The 16,669-nt window shown below is 29.9% G+C and overlaps 2 protein-coding genes and 1 long non-coding RNA gene across 5 annotated transcripts; 1 reads left to right on the top strand and 2 right to left on the bottom strand.

Moving 5' to 3' along the window:
* Positions 1 to 230: 230 nt before the first annotated feature.
* Positions 231 to 2,498, bottom strand: LOC107422511 (putative F-box protein PP2-B12). 3 transcript variants are annotated; one of them, XM_048478058.2, is made up of 3 exons: positions 1,982 to 2,498; positions 1,122 to 1,239; positions 231 to 920 (listed from the first exon to the last, which is right to left on the bottom strand). In XM_048478058.2, the coding sequence occupies exons 2-3, from the start codon at positions 1,196 to 1,198 to the stop codon at positions 494 to 496; spliced, it is 504 nt and encodes a 167-aa protein (XP_048334015.2). In that variant the 5' UTR covers positions 1,199 to 1,239; positions 1,982 to 2,498; the 3' UTR covers positions 231 to 493. The 3 variants fall into 3 exon arrangements, with proteins under 3 accessions (XP_048334015.2, XP_015887457.3, XP_060671939.1); XM_016031971.4 differs by having other exon boundaries at positions 1,990 to 2,498; XM_060815956.1 differs by having other exon boundaries at positions 231 to 803; positions 1,990 to 2,498.
* Positions 2,499 to 9,822: 7,324 nt separating this feature from the next.
* Positions 9,823 to 12,346, bottom strand: LOC107422521 (F-box protein PP2-B11-like). Its single transcript, XM_016031981.4, has 3 exons — positions 11,438 to 12,346; positions 10,538 to 10,656; positions 9,823 to 10,388 (listed from the first exon to the last, which is right to left on the bottom strand). Exons 1-3 carry the CDS (start codon positions 11,699 to 11,701, stop codon positions 9,989 to 9,991), a joined length of 783 nt encoding a protein of 260 aa, XP_015887467.2. The 5' UTR covers positions 11,702 to 12,346; the 3' UTR covers positions 9,823 to 9,988.
* On the top strand, positions 10,269 to 13,502 carry LOC112492297 (uncharacterized). The gene is made up of 3 exons (XR_003056561.3): positions 10,269 to 10,404; positions 11,464 to 11,690; positions 12,395 to 13,502. It is a non-coding gene; the product is annotated as an uncharacterized LOC112492297 (long non-coding RNA).
* The last annotated feature ends 3,167 nt before the right edge of the window (positions 13,503 to 16,669 follow it).

Below are 16,669 nucleotides of genomic sequence, written 5' to 3'. Positions count from 1 at the left end.
TGGTTGTGCTGTTTATTATAATAAAGTTAATAAATAATAAATAAAACCTTTCTTTTTCTTTTTTTTTGGTTTTAGTGGTGATAAATAATCGTAAGATTATAAACATCAAAGTTATGTCCTATAAGAAAAAAAGCATGTTAGTGTTAATATATTTATCACTAATGTCATTGTTTAGATGATGTATGGATGGCTAATACTAAAAAAACCAGAGCAGTGCCAAAAACAGAGCATCCAAGTCCAATAACAGACAAAGAGAGCATTGACTAAGCAACTAACATACATATTTGCTATCAGCCAGCTTTAGGCCCAAGCTCAATTCCAAACTGAGAATCCAAGTCCAATAAAAGAAAAAGAGAGCATTGACTAAGCTACTAACATACTGATTTATTTTCAATCAACCAGCTTACGCCCAAGCTCAATTCCAAAAACAGCATCCAAGTCCAATAAAAGAAAAAGAGAGCATTGACTAGGCTACTAACATACTTATTTTCTATCAACCAGCTTTAGGCCTAAGCTCAATTCCTTCAACAATGACGCCAAACTTACATGTATAATTATCAGTCTCCATTAGACTGAACGCCACAACCCCATGACCTTCCCCACCATCATTGAAGAACTCCCCCAATTCAACCTCCATCCAACCATCTCCTCTATATACTCCACATGGTAGCTGCATATTCCCATTCTCTGGAGGGCCTAACAGCACTTCTCTACTCCCATATCCTTCGCCATGGATTTCATCATCTCCTTCAAAATTGACTTGAACCGTAACAGGTTTTTCATGAAACTGGTATCGGTGCCAACTGAGTTTGTACACAAAGTAAACTGCATAAGTTGCTTGCAGGGACAAAATGTTTGTTTCAATCCTTCCTTTGATCTCAAACCACCATACAAGTTTTAGTTCAGGCACTTCAGAGAACCTGAGAGAAATATGAAAGAAAAATATCTATTTGAGAACAGGAAATGTTTTTGCTCTTAAATTCCCTGTGAATCAAAGAAAGTAGTTTTTGTTCCATTTTGTAAAATAAAAAATTCTCAAATCCATTAAAGAATAACATTGTGTGAGGGGAAAAAAAACATAAAAATAATAATAACAGTAAGTAAAAGAGTAGAAAAATCACCTAGACGAACGTAGAGATATCCACTGCCAATATTGGGGTGAACTTCCCCATATAATTGCGAGCCTTCTTGCGCCCATCAAATAACATTTCTTTCCACTATTCTTATCAATTGCAAGCTCTGCGCGTACGTCAAAAACATACGGATATAAAAAGCCATGTCTAACCACATATATACATAGGAAGTTTTGATGGTAAAATCATCGTATATCTATCATCTATGCTATATATAAATATACATATATATGTATATATATTCATGAATATTTTCCATTTTTTATATTTGGTTTTTGGGCCCTTCGAATTCTAGAGATTTGCTAGAGGAAGCAGTGGATTTACCACTGGACTATCCCTATTTGTACTAAAGTTATGTTTTCTTAATGCTGATTTATGAAGACTTCACTTCAGTCTAGTTTTTTTAAAGATGAGATGATAATTATATGGATCTTCTCTTCTTTTAACATAATTATATAAAACTGTTATTTAAAGGTTTTAAATTAATCTTCTAAATTGGGGAGGTACAGCCTGGTTTGAAAAAAAATCATTGTTTTCTTGGATAATGATCCTGAATCTCTCCACCCCAACATAAATAATAGAATAATATTACAGGAACTATCTAGTCTACCAATATCTAAGCTAACCTAATTACAGCGACAGATTAATAACGAGTTCTTCTTCCTCAACTTTACTGAGCGTAAAATAATAATAATAATAATAATAACAACAAAATATTAAAAATAAAAATCCAAGTTCCAATCGATGAACCTTAACTGTGAGTACTAACAGAAACCAAAAATAATGAATTTAAATTGAAAAAAAACAAATAATTAGACGAAGTAATAAAGGACTGGTTTGTTGATTACCATATTACCATCGTTTACAAGGACTGGATGATGAGAAAGTTGGACAAAGAGTTGCTTCATGGAAAGGGAATCCATTAATGATGGTTGTAAAGAATTTGAAAGGATTTGGTGATAGTCATGAGGAAGAAACTTTCTCCAAACCAAATCTGAATCCATGGCTGATCTAGACAGAGCACAAACTAGAGCCGACCTGCAAGCATCCCTTGGAGATGTAAACGAAATTATTCGTGAAATGCACTCCTCAGGCAACTTTGTAATCTCCATTTTTCTCTGATTTTCTTTCTCAGGAAACAAAAACCAAAAAAACAAAGAATGATATTTTCTATATGAATATATAATTATATATATATATGGCAGAGTGATTCCGAACTCTTTTAAGTCCGACCATATTCTTTCTGAAAAAAACTTAATGCCGAAGCATACAGGGGTTCTTTTGCAATTAAATTGGGATAGATATTTGGGGGTGTGCAAAAACATCGGCTGCCAGATTAAACCATTCAATTTAATCTAATTCAAATTGTTTGCATCAATTTGAATGGGTTGAGCATCTCTATTTATGTCATAAGAGCATGATTTGAGTCGTGAGTATGGTATTTGGGTTAACTTGTAATTTAAAAAAAAAAAAAATTGAATGGGTTTTAAAAATTTAAGTTCAATAATTTAATCGGTTTAAATTGGTTTTAATAAAAAAAAAAGAAATTAATTTAATTAAATCTATTAAAATATAAATAATTAAAAATATATGTATAAAATAATTACCAAATTAATTTTTTTTTTATTTAACATTTATATTGGTTTGCATTATTTGGTATAAAAATTAGTTTTACTTGATATATTATTTTAATGGATTTGTTATATTTATCTTATCTTTAAAAAAATATTTTCTTTTTTTTTAAAAACACTAAGGAGATTTTAATAAAAGATTTCTCTATTTTCACAAAAGTAGAAAAAGCAAAAATCTAGGCGTGTATTGAATTAAGAATTTAATGGATTTTTAAAAAGTTAATATGTTTGATGGAATTCATGAATTTATTTAGAATTGTATAAATTCTACATAGATTTTAATAGAATTCTATATGGAATTTAATAGAGTTTATGGAACTTATATTATAGAATTTAACATATTTTGATGGAATTCTAATGATTTTAAATTTTTTTTATATAATTTATTTTACTATTTTGGTAAATAATATCATTTACTCCATATTAGAAGTGCTTATAGTTTTTTTTTTCTTATTTTTATTTATTCATTTTTATCGTACCATTAGCATTGTTGAACATTTATAATATCAGACAAATTAACAAATAGGCAAACAACGTATACATGAATATAAAGCTTTAATAATATTATCTTTAAAATATTTTTAAAAAATAAAAAATAAAAAAAATAAAAACACTCTCAAGATGAACTCATCTTGACAATGTTTTTAAGAAACGTAATTAAGAAGTGTAGGTCATCTTTAGCAAAGCTTGAAGCCACTGCAAATATCAAAATCAATAGCATATGAATCTCTTATTTTATTGTTACTTGTTTTTAAGCTTGTATTTTGTTTGGACACGAGCATAAATAATAGGATAAAAGTTAAAGTCCGTTTGAAAAGAAATTTTGAAATATATATAATTAAAAAAAAATGCACAAATGTATATTTATCTACACATATTATTACAGAAATATTTGAATAAACATGAAAGTGAGAAGCTCCCTCATCGCTCCCTCTTCACTAATGTACATTTTAGCCTTTTTCAACCTTTGGTCTCCTATTTGTTGTCTCAAATCCTCGCGGAATAGGTAAAGGTTACTCTCTTCCAGAAAAAAAAAAAAAATAATAATAATAATAATAATAATAAATACATAAATAATAATGAAAAAAGGTTATCTTTCCACCGACTCTTCTTGATCGACTTTCCTATCTTTAATATATATATATATATATATATATACATACTAGGTTTGGCCCACGTGCTTTGCACGTGTATTGATGTGTAAAAGTGTTAACCATATGTATATATATGTGTTTATATATATATATTCACATCTCTAAAAACAAAAATAATTACTTTATATGGATGTTAAATATTTGATCCACAATATAAAGCAAAATACTTTTTTTTTTAATATAATTTTCAACAAATAATACAAAATAATATATCATAAATTTATAAAAACTCCAGTTAATTTTTCTTTTGCTTTTTCTTTCTTCCTAGGATAAATATCCTAGAAATTATTTTTCACGTGTATCCTTTCCAAACCATTACTTCCAGGCAAAGAAGTTTATTGTGACAGAAGCATGTTAATAGCATATTGTCTCACTTAATAGCGGCTTTTAAAAATGATGAGCAACCCTCTACACGTGTTTTTGCAGCCCCAATTGCTTCAAAAAGTTGTTGGATGTCCTGATCTTCGGTTAAATTTAGTGCCGCAATAGGAATCTTAGCAAACTTCTCATAAATTTTCCTGGCACGATCTAAGAAAAATATTTTATCATAATTACCAAGAAAGACAACACCAGAAATGTTAAATAGACCAAAAACCATAAATCCCCATATAATCATGTGATGTAGTTCCTTTCATATTAGAAGACTTGAGAGGATATAGCATAAGATGAAACAAAGTAATTATAACCACCAAGGGAAACTCAACAAGTACTTATCATAATAGTGAAAGGTAAGAACCAACCAACAGAAAATTGATAAGCATATAATACTACATCACAAGTTAAAAACTGACCAAGCGTTTCATCATCATAAGGAACTGTTCCTTTATTATGATATGCTCCAAGATGTACAGATCATTCAGAGCCTCAGCCGCACTTATCTCAACTATAGATATATTATAATTTAAAAAAAAAAATGAAATAAGGTTCACATATAATAAGTCAAATGGATGAAGACACACATATTAACCAGGATAGAATTGGACCTAATGGTTGAACGGTAGGCTAAAACTCAATCCAATTTATCATATTGCAAGCCCTATCCCAGATACTTGCAATGGATGTGCTCAAATGGCATAAAGTTATATCTAAATGAAGAGAAGATATCATGCAAATATTCAAGTGTTCATAATTGTATGACCTGCCCATGTTCCAGCTGAATTCATGCACCTGCCTGAAGGATATCCAATGCTTCAGAATACCTCTGCGCAGATACATATCTGCAATAAAGCATGCACGATTTTCATCAGTGGTGTATACCTAAATTAAAAATAAAGATAGCTTGTTACATAGAACAAAAATGACTATTATGAAATCCTAAGGACAGACTTTCATCTACATATATGATAGTAACTAACAACTACTGGGCTTTTTTCCCCTTTAAAAACACACTAATTAATTGTGCATGAAGAATTTATAATCAATGGAATTATATTTTTCATCTCAGGTGTGAAACATAAGATAGAGTTTTGATCTAAATGAACAGGACAAGAATAAAACAGAAAAAAAAAATGATTATACCTTGCACTGATCGATTTGTACATTTGTTGAGTCCCATAGCAATTACCCCATTCGACAACTTTTGCTCATTTGTCAATATGCCGCATTTAAAAGCAAAAACATGCTACATTATGATTGAGGATCATGCTTGCTAATCAAAATAACGAGATTTGTTGCAAGAAAAACTTCACTGTCTTTTGAGTATTTTCGGATATTTAGTTGCCATAATGATTAAGATCCACAAAAATTAATAATTGGAATTAATCATCATTCTCTGAAACTCAAAAATCAAACTTAAACAGAGATTGTGTTTAAGAATTGCAACACAAAACAAAGAAAAGTTACAAAATGAGCCATCTTTTGTGTTACTTCGATATCCCATAAACCCAAGGCAGCTTACTTGATCATTTTTCTGCCATCATCCATAAGAATTCAAGCATGTTCCATTTAACCACTAACCAAATCCAATGTAAAAACTACGCACCATTTAACAGCTATCAAATATCTTTTTTTTTTTTTTTGGGGGGGGGGGGGGGGAAGAAATTCAGCATACTTATAATGTTAGGAATTTTCATTTATAGTTTAGTAAGCAAAATATAGAACTCCATAAATTTTTGTTTCACTCAATATTTGGCTCGCAAAATAAAATAATAAAAATAAAAATAAAAACTTTAGCCCCATCCCACAAAAACATAAAATCAGATATTTTGGTTTTTTAGTCTTCTCGGGAACCAAATACAAAAACTGAAACGTTAATCTGAGGAGGAAGAGAAATTAATTGTAGAAGGTTAGTGTACCTCTTGAGCAGGAGGCAAAGTGCCTCTTCTAGATCTCTCCCACGACATGGCTTGGATTGTTTTTGGATAAAAAGTATAAAATGGAATTCAAAATGCCAGAGATCTTAATCGCTCCCGGCCAAGACCAGGGGTTTCCAATTGACACGCTCTACAAACTCTCTCTTCCAAGTCACAACCCTCTTCCTCTCTATTCTGTGACTCTGTCTCTTTTTTTTTTTTTTAGTTATTATTATTATTATTATTATTATTATTTTCTTTGTAAAATCATCAAGCCTTGCCGATCCTTAGGGGAGAGAGAGAGAGAGAGAGAGGGAAAAAAATAAATAAATAAAAATTAAAATGACCAAGAAATAAAAGAAAGCTTTATGTGAGAGATAAAAGGAAGAAATGAATATAACTAAGTTTAAAATTGAAGAAACATAAAAGAAGGAAGAGAGAAAAGTGGAGGAGAGGGAGAGACAATACCTAATGTTGTTCTGTTCTCCAATCAAATCTAAGAGGAGATTTGTGGAGCGGTTCTTCTTTAATCAGAGATACCTGTTCAAGTCTACGCTCACTGTGCTCGACAATGGCCAAGAGGAGCTCACACGGAGTCGAGGAAGGGAAAGCCTTAAAGCAATTTCCTATCACTCATATTTATATAATATATTTTGAATAGTAAAAAAGACCAAAATCCATCCCCTAGAGCTTGTTCAGGGAAGACATTTTCTTTTTCGTTCTTTTTTTTTTTTTTTTTTGTGTGCGGTGGGGATGAGGATTCGATGAGAAGCTGGAACAGAGAATATTGAGAAAGAGAAAGAAAAAGAGATAAGGAGTTTTTCCAAAGACAAAGACCAAAGGGTTCATATATTAAGTAAAAAAATTTTTAAAAAAAAAATGAAGCTACCCTGGTTCTAGCCGTGAAGAATGAAGTAAAAGTTAGTGCGTTCTTCTTGTATGGCCTTTCTTTCTCCTCCTCCTCCTCGTTTCTGTTGCTTCTTGACATTCTCATCACTGTATCCGAGTTTAACTCTGATAATTTTTTGAGGTCTCAGCTTCACACCTTAAGGAGCAAACCAAAACAATACGGAAGGACACCTTCCCCATCGCAAGAATCAATACAACACATACCCTAGTACACCCCTCCCTTAACTTTGCAGAATCCTTCCCATACCGGAGATACACCTTCTCCTCAAAAGCGTTTTACTCTCTGACACTGCACCATTCTTTTCTAATTTATAAAAAATTACTATTATATCTTTGGCATACCATCTTGGGAGGAAAATGACAAAAATGTAGGTTTGGGTATCTCTATTATAAACGACAGCATGTTAAAAGTAAATAAAATTTAAAAAAAAAATCCAAAACAAAACAAAATGCAAAATGCAGAAAGCCCAGTCATTTTTGGACCATTTTGAATAGTAACAAAGACAAAAATTCATCAGCACTTCTCATTTATAGTATAGACAAAGGATATAGAGGGAGAGACTATCATCAGATCCATCCTCATCCTTTTATATGCAATCCAAAAACGTGTTTTAATTCCCCGCCCTTAGATTAAAACCAACGGCTCAGATTATACTTCAAAATTTCCTTCCAAAAATGCTCTCTCACTTGACCCACAGCTTTCCCTTCCTCTTCCTCTTCTGCTTCCACTATTCCAGCAGCCACAAAAAAATCCACCTCTTTCCCTTCCTCTTTCGCCAAGTTTGCTTTTTATATTTTCCTTCCATGGGTCTTTTTAAAAAAAAAAAAAAGAATTTTTTAGTTCAAAATTTTCCTATATTCTTGCTATACAACGAACAGAGCAATAACCTCCCATCTATATAAACTTGGTCACCGTCGTCTTTATCTTTTTTTTGGGTTTTCTATGTTTTGGTCCCAAATGACAAAAGTCAGGAAGAAAACCTAACAATTTTCAGCCATGAAAACCCACCAAGCAGAAAAAGATTTATTCCTTTTCTTTGCTTTACTTTCAAAAAGTTGTTTATCAAAATTTAATTTTTCTTGTAAAATACAGGAGAAAAGGAAGCTTGGGTGAAGGGCAGTGGTTGTCGTTTTTTAAAAGGTTGTTTAGGAAAGGACTTGGCTTAAAAAAATTGTTTAAGTTGTTTAATTTTACCTTAAAAATGTAGAGGATAAGAGGAAGGGAAGGAAAGGAAATGCTGAATGGTGGTGGTCTGGGCTGAACAACGGCTTTGTCGAACGGTGGGGGATGCAAATCTAGTCAAATCCAAGAGAATAGGAAGCTACGGTGAAGCTTGGTTATTAATTTTGTAAAATACATCGAGACTTTCAGGTGGATGGTTGTGGCTGCTGGAACGGCCGACAAGAGGAAGGGAAGGGAAGATTGTGGGCACGTGAGAGAGCATTTTTGGGAGGAAATTTTTGAGCCGTTGGTTTTAATATAAAGGCAGAGAATAAACATACGTTTTTAGACCGCATATAAAAGGATCAAGACGGACCTGATGATAGCCTCTCCCTGTATATATATCCCCAAATTTGTTCATCTTCAATACTCTAATATTTCATATAAATTTTACAGTGTTATGTGTTTTTTCTGATTGAATTTGCTAGGCAAGATCCGTAAACAATTTGGGCAAAACAAGATTAGTGAACAATTTCATATATTGCTCAAGAAAAAAACGGTGAAGTGATATATAAATATAAACATTTTTTCTACCAATATGAGGTCCTTTGGTCAAAAAATTTAGCTTGGCCTAAAACAATATTGTGCGGATTAGATTCAAAACAGGCAATATCATACTAGTGTGTGGATTATAGAATGGTATTAAAATTTAAATCCGATCAGAAGTATGCCATATTGTCTCTTAAATTATTGTTTTTTTATCACTTTTAGATTGTTTAATTTTGTAATTTCATGATTCACCCATAAAAGATTTTTGTAATTTCCTTATTTTATTGTTTTGATAAAGCCGTTACATTAGAATTGCTAAAAAAGTAGATAAAAAAATGATAAAAGGATCAATTAAATTCAAGAATCGAAGTGTAAAAAAAATTAGGAGCTAAAGTGGGAAAGCTTAATAATTAAAGGGACATAGGTGATAAAAAACCCAATTTTTTATCATGGGGCCTATTTGCTAAGAGAGAAGCCTTGAGTATCTCCAGGCTTGTGATTTGGACTTTTATAATAGGACGTGTCAAAATTTGGCACGGCCCAAAATTTGGCACTCATTTCTTTTCAGAATGTAAAAGATGGAATTGTCAAATGTAGTCTGTGAATAATAAATATATGGGTTAAAAATAAATTATATACTTTAGCATTGCTATTTTTCAGAAAATTTTCTTTGACCAAATTAGATTTTTTTTTATTGAAATGATAATGTTAAAATTCGAGTAAAATAATTTACAATTTGATTTTTTCATTTTTTTAGCATTTAAAGCATCTCTAATGATAAAATCAATTTTAATATTGTCATTACATTAGCATTGAACTCTCCGATAATAAATATCCATATCAACTTTTGTGATTACCACTCAAATTAAATAAAAACAACATTTTTTTTTTTGGCCCCCATTGAGAGCCTCATCTATTAATATAACGAACATGACATTTAAATACCATATATTTCACTAAAACAATGCCTGGCTTCGCGTCGCTATAAAAAAATAAAAAATAAAAAATAAAAAATAAAAATTAATAGAATTGGCACAAAAACCCATTATCCTATTCACAACCGAACGCTTAAAAAATAGAATTGGCACAAAAACCCATTATCCTATTCACAACCAAACACTACATTGCCCTTAGATATAGTTACTAATTTTTAAGTACCCTAATATTTAGGCCTAAACTCAATTCCTTCCACAAGTAGTCCAAACTTTCTGTTGTAGTTATCAATCTCCTTTAAACAGAAATTCACTTTGAAATCTTGTCCATGAGCATTGAAAAACTCACCCATCTCAATCTCCATCCACCCATCTCTTCTTAAATGAGACATTTGTGGCATATCTATTGGAGTGTCTAGGAACAAGCACCGTGTACCTCCATGGACCTCTTGTCCTTCAAAATAGACTTCCAATTCTACTGGTTTTTCTTGGAACCCATATCTGCTCTCTGCAAACTTGTAGACAAAATATGCTACATAAGTTGTATCCAAAGACAAAACTTTTGTTTCCAACTGTCCGAAGATATGAAGCCACCATACCTCCATCAGTTCAGCCACTTCAGAGAACCTGTCCATGAATTAAGGTACGCTTTTTCATTTTTTGCATTGATACCGGACTAGTTTTATAATCACGATTTGAAAACCAATGGTGTAAAAAGAGCTTATAGGCCATAGCCATAGAATTATTGAATGGAAATATGTGAAAGCTTATATTACCTAGAATCTGGTAGAGATATCAATTGCCAATAAGTTTGTGTATCTCCCCATATAATGTGTAGCCTTCTTGCTCCTAACATGTAACATTTCTTTCCACTTTCTCTATCTATTCCGAAACCCTGTGCCAAACAAAGCAGTTGTTAACATCATTTTATGCATGTCACACACACACACACACACACACACATACTATATAGCACAAAGCAGCGGGCAAAAGAAGATGTTATTGGTTAAATCACGAAACCAAATATATGATTTTTGATGAATTATTGGTCAATCTATGAAATGGTCCTAAAACCATAGTTCTGCTTTGTATTTTAAACATTATTTGTATTAAAAAACAGTAAAGTTATGAGTTTCATTCAATTTTTAAGATTTCTAGCCCGAATTATTGTCTTTTAACAAGGGAACAGATATAGATCTAGCAAATTCAAGCATGCCTTAATCAATTCCTCATTAACCCCAATATGAATGACAATCCAATTTTTATTAGATGCACCAAACTAGGTAAGTAAATCTCTTTCTGTTAAAAAACAGAGCAAAAGAATGATCTCGTGCCTTGTAAAAGTATATTAAGCATGTTTTCAACTATGTTTGAGTTCACATGTTAAGCATATTTTCAACTATGTTTGAGTTCACCTTTTCATGAAAACCATGTAAAAAGGAAGATTTTTCCATTTCTTTTCTTCTTCTTCTTTTTTCTTTTTTTTTTTTTAAAAAAAAAAATCATATGATAATATATGAATAACAACTTGGTGATCATATGCTCCTTTAAAATTCATAATATAATAAAGTGCAGAATGTGTATCTCCCTAAGTGTATTTCTTGCAGCAAAAACCATTGAAAAGCAACACCAAATTTGTTACCAAAAAACTAATATTCCAAGTGGGTTTTACTTACCAAGTTACCATTGTCAATGACCACAGGATGTTCACAGAGATGAAAATAAAGTTCCTTCTTTGACATGGAATCCATGGGTGAAGCTAAAGCTGTCTTGGAAAGAATCTCCTTATAATCCGGCGGCAAAAAACATTCCCACACCGCATCAGAATCCGCGGCTGATCTGAGGAAAGGAGACACCATTGAAAAGCTGCAAGCATCCCTTGGAGATGTGAAGGAAATTATGTGGGAGATGCAATCTTTTGGCAACATGGTAATCTCCATTTTCTGAACTCTGATTTATGTTTTAACTTAATTTTGATAAGAAAACCAAGATAAGCTTTTTCAAGTTTTTAGTTTTACAAGGATATTGAGAAACCATGAAAAATGGAAATCAAAGAATTAAGTTGTTATCTAGAAACAAGCATAGGTTTATAGATGAATGGTCCATCCATCATTCATTTTTCATGGAACATTATACCATGACTAAGTCGTCTAATTGACTTGGGAAACAACTCGCGTGGAAATGATAAATGGAGACAAAAGAAAAAAAGATGGACCGCAATATTTCATTTCTGATAATAAATAACTTTGTAGAAATATTTAATATGCCAATTCAGCTGATATGACAATTTTAATTAGCATCAGTTTTGCTAGTGATAAACAATAATAATCGACAATATAACATTTATGTAACCATGATAGTTTATTAGTCTTTTTGACGATAAATTATTTAGAAATTTTAATGTAGGACAACATCCAATGGTTGCGCTATTTATTATAATAAAGCTAATAAATAATGAACAGTAATCTTATGTCCTGTAATGCTTTATTGTAAAAAACCATGTTACTGTTAATATATCTGTCGCATTATTGCAACTCGTTAAGATGATAATTCGATGGCTAATATACATATATATATATATATATATATTGAGAAAAACTGATTGCCTTATTGCGATTACCATGGTGAATCAGAGGGATCAGTGTTTGGATATGAAGGGCAATATTGTTGATCAAGTTTTAGAGTTAGCAGGGAATTTTTCCAATATTAGCTTTGCTTATTTCCAAGAAATGGACACGTCCGGCAACTTGGTAATTTCAATTTTTCCATGATTTTCTTTCTTCAAAAAAAAAATGGAAAAAAAATGAAAGTTTTTTATAGGTATGTAGATATATAAATAGTTCAAAAAATCGATATCGATGGAAATACCGAAAGTTTAAAATACGTAAATTTCCCTGGAAATATCGGAAAATATCGAATGTCGATAAAAAATTATAAAATATGATGGAAATTTGTTTTAAAAAGTGAAAATTTTTATTGAAACTTTAAAATTAGATATTTAATCCATTGATTATCAAATTAATTATAAAACTTGTTAAAATATTGAATGGATGTTATATTCTTCTTAATGAATCGAATTTTAATAAGTATTAATGACCATAGATGAATTATTATTAATAAAAATATATCAAAAAATACATATACGATAAAATTATTTATTAACTAAAACATATAAAACAATTATTACAATTACATTGTAGTTCATAAATACCATCTTAATACCACATAGAATTTTTCGGTGGTTTAAAATCATCAGTTTCTTTCTAATTTTGATTTTGAGATGTGAAATATAAGAAGTAGTTATGAAAAAATGTATCTCCCTAATAATTTTGCATATAATTATTAATATGCCAACTATATAGATCTTGCATTATTGGTTGACTATGTGCATAACTACTACTCTCTGATGGTTGAGTTTGAGATGGTACCCATGAGTTGCTACTTGATAATACTCCATACATATCCATTGAATAAGGATTATGAAAATTACTTCCAATCCTCATAGATCCAAATTTTGAATAAGGATTATGAAAATTACTTCCAATCCTCATAGATCCAAATTTCAGTAAAAATTGAATCTTCTTTTTATTGTGACATCTCTATTATAGATTTTTCTTTATATATATAGTCTTTTCCAACGACATCAAATCCTTACCTGCATCTTTACTCCCATGATCTTTATCTTGTGTTGCATGTGTGTAATATTGTTCACCAATAAATGGGCTTAATGCAACTTCTTGACTTGGTGATTTCCTTTGACCACTACCTCTTCTAACTTCTAATTTATATAATTTATTGAAGTTATCTCCATCACCACTAGAGCTAAACTGACTAGTAAGAGTTTCAAATTGTGAATGTGTACCACCTAATGGAGCTGAAGCACTAGTAGTTCTAGTTGGCTCTCTCATAAGCCTTTGAAATGAATCACTACTATTAGAATTTATTTCTTTAGCAATCATTTTTTGAACATTTATTCCCTCTTTTGCAACTTGTTGATCAATTTTTGAATCAGGATTCCCTTCATGATCATCTAAATAAACATCTCTAATCAATTGGTACATTTAATTGTCCTTTTCATCATCATCTTCCATTATAGTTTCAAATATAAAGATTTTCAAGGTTCAAAAATATAATTCACAATTTTTATATTTTTGCTTTATCGATATTCAATAAATAAGTAGAACTTATTAACGTTATTTAATTCAATTCATTCCATTTTTTTTATATCATTAAATATCTAAAAAGCAATTAAAGGGTAAAAAATTATAAATAAAGTTAATTTGATAAAAAGGTTTACTAAATATCAATAATATTTATGAATTTTTTATAAAAAAAATTAAAAATATCTGATTTTTTTAAATTTCAGTGAAAATTTTATGGAAATTATAGATTTTTTAATCAAATCGTTAAGGATTTGATGTAGATATTTTATAGAAATTTCCATAGAAATTTTGCCAAAATTTTGAAAATTTCAATGGATATTATGGAAATTTTATCTATTTTTATGTCGAACTTAAATTTTATTTCGATCCCTTTAAAAAATGAAAATATCGAGAAAATATAAAATATTTTAAACCTTGGATATATATAAGAGATACAAAGCAGGCAAAGTGATTCCAGAATCTTAATGACCAATTATTTTCTTTATAATAAAGCTAATGCTGAAGTGTATGAGGGGGTTCTTTAGTAATTAATTAGGATAATTTTAAGGTTTTTAGCAATTATGCTCCTTGATTATTAAGCTTTTATATTTTGATATCTGATTTCTTTTTTATTTTATTTTTTTGGTATTTTGATTCTTAAATTTTAAATTATTTTGCAACTTTAATCCTTTAATTATTTTAAATTAAATTGTAAAATATGTAAGTTTTGAAAAATGCAAAATAGCAAAGGACAAAATTAGTGAACAATTTCATTTTGCACAAGAAGAAAATGCTGAAATGAAATATAAGTATAAACACTTCTCCCATTAGCGTGATGCCCTCTGGGCAAGTCAGTAATATTTGGGGCAATCCAATCACCAAGAAACATGCTAATCTCCATTTTTTGATCTCTGATTTTTGTTTAACTTATTTGATGAGAAAACCAAATTAAGCTCTTTTCAAGTTTCTAGTTTTCAAGAATAATTAGAAACCATGAAAATGGAAATGAAGAATTGATTAAATTGCTATACAGAAACATGCACTGGGTTAGAGATGAATGATCCATCCATCTTTTATTTTTATGGAATATTATACCATGATTAGGTCGTCTAATTGACTTTGTAAACAACTCGCATGGAAATTGATGAATGGAGACAAAATAAAAAAATATGAACAACAAAATTTTGGAAAAAAAATTTAATTTGTCATATGCAAAATTCAGCTGATATGACAATTTAATTAGCATCGATTTTACCATTGACAATAATAACACTGGACGATATAACATTTATGTAACCATGGTAGTTTATTAGTCTTTTTAGTGACAGATATTTAGAAATTTTATTATAGGACATCCAATGGTTGCTCTGTTTATTATAATAAATCTAATGAATAAATTTTTTTTCTTTTTGGTTTTCGTGGTGATAAATAGTCATAGGATTATAAACATCAATGTTATGTCCTATGATGCTTTATTGAATAAAAACCATGTTACTGTTAGTTCGTCTATGGTGCTGATGGTCTTCATGCTGACCACAGTATTGGTGACGGTTTTTCATAGTATTGGTGACGATTTTCTAAGAAATCGTCTTTAATACTATGAAAAACCGTCACCAATACTATAGTCCGCATGAGAACTGTCCGCACCATAAACGGACTGTATATATATATATATATAATAATGATAATGATGATGAAGAGGATTGATTTCAATAGTTAAGCATTTCTATCTATATCCACAAAAATATAGGTCGAGTCATTCAATGGTTGAGCATTTTTATCTATTCCACTAGAGCATGGATCGAATCATACTTGATACTGAGAATTTTGGATAGTTTGTAATTAAGTAATTTGTTTCAAAAAAAAAAATATAATGATAATGATAAAAACCTTCAATGCAATACCAGATTTATTTTTTTTCAGAATTTTGATTCTTTTTTTTTTTTTGGCACTTTATTGTTTTAACTTTTTTTTTATTATCTATTTTTGTAATTTTGTTATTTTATTATTGTAGTAAGTGCATTACATTACCTCACAGTTTAACGTAGATAAATAAAAATAAATAAATAAATAAATAATTGGTGAAATGATTGTATAAAAAAATTTCAAGTTTAAAACCAAAGCTTTAGGATAGGAAAAAAAAAAAAAAAAAAAAAAAGAAGGATCGAAGTGTAAAAAACAAAGGGTGGGTCAGCGGTGATAAGAAGCCAAATTTTTATCGTGTGGTCTATTTGCGAAGAGAAAAGCATTAAAGCACCTCCAATTTTATCATTTTGACTTTTACAATTGGAAGTGTCAAAATTTGGCACTAAGTATCGCAATTACCCTATTTCTTTGAAAAATGGAAAAGATAGCCTTGTTAAATGTAGTATGGAAACGATAAATTGATTAAAATAAAATTTAAAATTTAGCATTGCTATTTTTTAAAATTTTCTACTGAAATACTAATGTTAAATTTTGGTTAAATTAAATTTAAAATTGATATTGTTCTTTTTTTAGCATTTAGTATTAGAGAGTTAAAGTTTTTTTTTTTTTTCATAAGAGTTAAAAATGATAAATACAATTTTAAAATTACCATTAGTCATTGACACATAGCTTTCCAAATGGTAAGTGTAATCACCAACTTTTACCATTAGCACTTCAATTAAAATCAAGTGAACTTTTTCACTGAAGCAACATTTCAAATATATTCATGAGAAATATATATTCGAACATTTTAATTATATAAAAAATATGTAATCGAAGGTTTTTAAGGTGAACATTTTA

The sequence above is a fragment of the Ziziphus jujuba genome, chromosome 3, assembly GCF_031755915.1.
Source record: "Ziziphus jujuba cultivar Dongzao chromosome 3, ASM3175591v1".
Lineage (NCBI taxonomy): Eukaryota > Viridiplantae > Streptophyta > Magnoliopsida > Rosales > Rhamnaceae > Ziziphus > Ziziphus jujuba.
This window is presented reverse-complemented; position numbering and strand designations above follow the sequence as displayed.